We start from the raw sequence: 2,777 nt of genomic DNA on the forward strand, positions 1-2,777 counted from the left end.
AATTGTTCATCAACTTTTTAATAATCACACAGATTTCCAAGATAATGATGCACAAGAGACGGCCAGTGAAGGAATACCAATGGCCAGAATCTTATCCTAAGAAAAAGAAAATAATATTGTATTTTAGAGCAAGAAAGACTTTCCAAAATTAATAGTAAATTTCAAAAAAATTATCAACTTAGGTAGTGTTTTGAGTGTGGATGGATATAAACACGGGTAGTTTAGACTTTTTATCCAAAATTTTAACATTGTTAGCAAGAGTTTCAAAGGTCCATAGTAGTTTGATATAATTTTGCATTGTAGTTTAGCCCTTTACCGGACTCGCCTGCATACCATCAGACTAAGTTACCAGACTAAGTTTGATATAATTTTGCATTGTAGTTTAGCCCTTTACCAGACTCGCGTGCCTTCTATATCTCACTTTAAAAATGCCATCAACATTCTTTTCGTCTTTCTCATAAAACATGTTTATAGTTTTTTTCTTTTTTCTGCAAAACCCCTCAAAATTAACAGTAGTTTGTGAAATGTAACCAAAAGAAATTTCTGTATCCTTCCAAATGTGCAAACACCTTCTTCAAAAGCAATAAAAATTTGTATTATCTTAAATAAGGCACAACAAAAATCATGAAATAATTCTAGTTGACACTCTTTTTTCCCATAAATGACGAACATTGTCGGACTAATATATAGAGAAAATATACAGCAAGTACTAGGTTATTTTTATCAAATTTAGGAACAAAGAACATTGAGTACTTGATGGTCAAATAGCAAACATATATGAAAATGAGATAAAAGAGAATGAATAAAGCCCTGAATATACCTGAACACACTGAAGTTTCCATCTCAATTAGATTTGTTGGTGATAGCCTTCCTGACTTTGAGTACGTCAATGAAGAATAGTCTATGATCATTCTTTTTTCCCTTTGCCCCTTTGTTTTCTCAGTATTTTTCATCCCTGTATGTCAATTTAAACAGCAGAGGTGTCATTAGTACAACAAGGAATGATTTAGTCAGCTGTTGTGTTACTTTCATCTGATAATAGAAAATACAATATTTAACATAGAGCATTTCAGATTGTTTTTGCCCCGTAGTACCCAAACAAAAAAAATATTATATCCATCTCCAGATAATTTAAAGAACCAGCATGTGCATTGATTCGATAAGGACACACGAAAAGATTCCTTACCAGAAGGAACACTAGAAAATAACAAATTAAGATATAACGTAAACAATCACTGTACCAAAACAAACAATGTTTAGTTCTGTCCATTCTCAACAAACAAAACCATCTGATGAATAAGGAAATGGCCTTTGGCAGACCCATTCAGAAGCTTTTCCTCCTCAGTGGACAGAGAATAAATAATAAGATAAATTCTTGGACAGCGGTGGTTGAGAAGAAGAGTTAAGCAATCATGCTGTGTTAACTACTATGACCTTATAAATAGGATCACTTCTACAACTTAAACCAGAAACTGAGAAACCTTCAAGACAAAAATGGGTTTCTTTCTTCAGATACAATATTTTTGTGTTTCTATCTTCTTTGTCTTCTTTTGCAACCTATGGGTTGGGAGGCTTCTAAGGAAGAAAAGTAGCACACAATACAAAGAGGCTCCTCAGCCACCAGGCGCCTTGCCCATGGTTGGCCATCTTCACCTCCTCAAGGGCCCAAAGCCGCTAGCTCAGCTACTAGGCGAGATGGCAGATAAGTGTGGTCCAGTTTTCATGTTGCGATTAGGCCAGAGAAATATGCTTGTTGTCAACAATGTAGAAGGAGTAAAGGATTGTTTTTCCACCAACGATAAGGCTCTTGCTTCTCGTCCTGCCTATGCAGCTGGCAAGTATATGGGATATGATTATGCCATGTTCGGTTTTGCACCTTACGGACCATACTGGCGCTTGATTCGCAAGATATGCACAAAAGAGCTCCTCTCAAACACTCGTCTTGAGATGCTCAAGCATGTTCGATCAATGGAAACTGATATGTTCCTAAAGGAACTGCATGAAATGTGGATGAATAATAAGCAGAGTCCAATTAAGGTTGACATGAAACCATTACTAGGGGATCTAGCATACAATATAATTGTTAATATGGTGGTTGGGAAGAGGTATTTTGGTTCTACAGGCGATGCCTCTGATGAAGCATGGAGATTTAGAAGCGCAGTTACTCAGTTCTTCAAGTTGTTACGTGCTTTTGTTCCATCAGACATGTTTCCTTTTATGAAGTGGATTTATGTCAATGGGAAAGAAGCTGCAATGAAATCTCTTGCTCGAGAACTGGATTCAATTATGAGTAACTTTGTTGAGGAGCATCGAAAAAGGAGGACTTCTCAAAAGGCTAATGGTGATCATGACTTTATGGATGTGATGTTATCAACAATGGAAGATGCCCAGTATTCTGAACTGGATCCAGATAAAGTTATCAAAGCCACCTCCCTGGTATGTGGAATACTGAAAACCTCTTCTTATCATTTTGTTATGTTTTTCATATCTATAGGACTCCCCTTTAAGTGGGATACTTTTTAGGTGGTTCTATAGATGGATCAGGGGAAATGATTTATTCTGAAGTTAGTTAAAAACTTTGTAAGACCGCATACTAAAGATTGAGAATCTGGGGGGTAGAATTCAGGTAGCAAACAGTGGATGGTGATTGGTGCTACTAGCATCTAAAAATGAAGCCTTAAAACAGTTTCACAAACTTTATTAAACTCAGAAAGCACAGAAGTAAAATCACCAAAAAGTTGAATGCCCTTTGTGGAAATATTACATACCTTTTACGT

General features: G+C 36.1%; 1 protein-coding gene and 1 long non-coding RNA gene across 3 annotated transcripts in view; one reads left to right on the forward strand and one right to left on the reverse strand.

The window, feature by feature from the left end:
* The window catches only part of LOC109827807, a 16,193-nt gene extending 15,242 nt beyond the window's left edge, over window positions 1–951 (reverse strand). For both annotated transcript variants that reach the window (XR_002243511.1, XR_002243512.1), the window contains exon 1: window positions 821–951. This is a non-coding gene — a long non-coding RNA (uncharacterized LOC109827807). The remainder of the gene's footprint in view (window positions 1–820) is intronic.
* A 225-nt stretch (window positions 952–1,176) lies between these two features.
* Window positions 1,177–2,436, forward strand: LOC109827808 (cytochrome P450 CYP82H23-like; the record flags this gene model as incomplete). Its single annotated transcript, XM_020394828.1, has 1 exon — window positions 1,177–2,436. A coding segment is annotated over exon 1 (942 nt), but the record flags the coding sequence as incomplete, so codon positions are not given.
* Between the last annotated feature and the right edge of the window lie 341 nt (window positions 2,437–2,777).

Source organism: Asparagus officinalis, unplaced genomic scaffold, assembly GCF_001876935.1.
Source record: "Asparagus officinalis unplaced genomic scaffold, Aspof.V1 AsparagusV1_Un453, whole genome shotgun sequence".
In the NCBI taxonomy this organism is placed as follows: Eukaryota; Viridiplantae; Streptophyta; class Magnoliopsida; order Asparagales; family Asparagaceae; genus Asparagus; species Asparagus officinalis.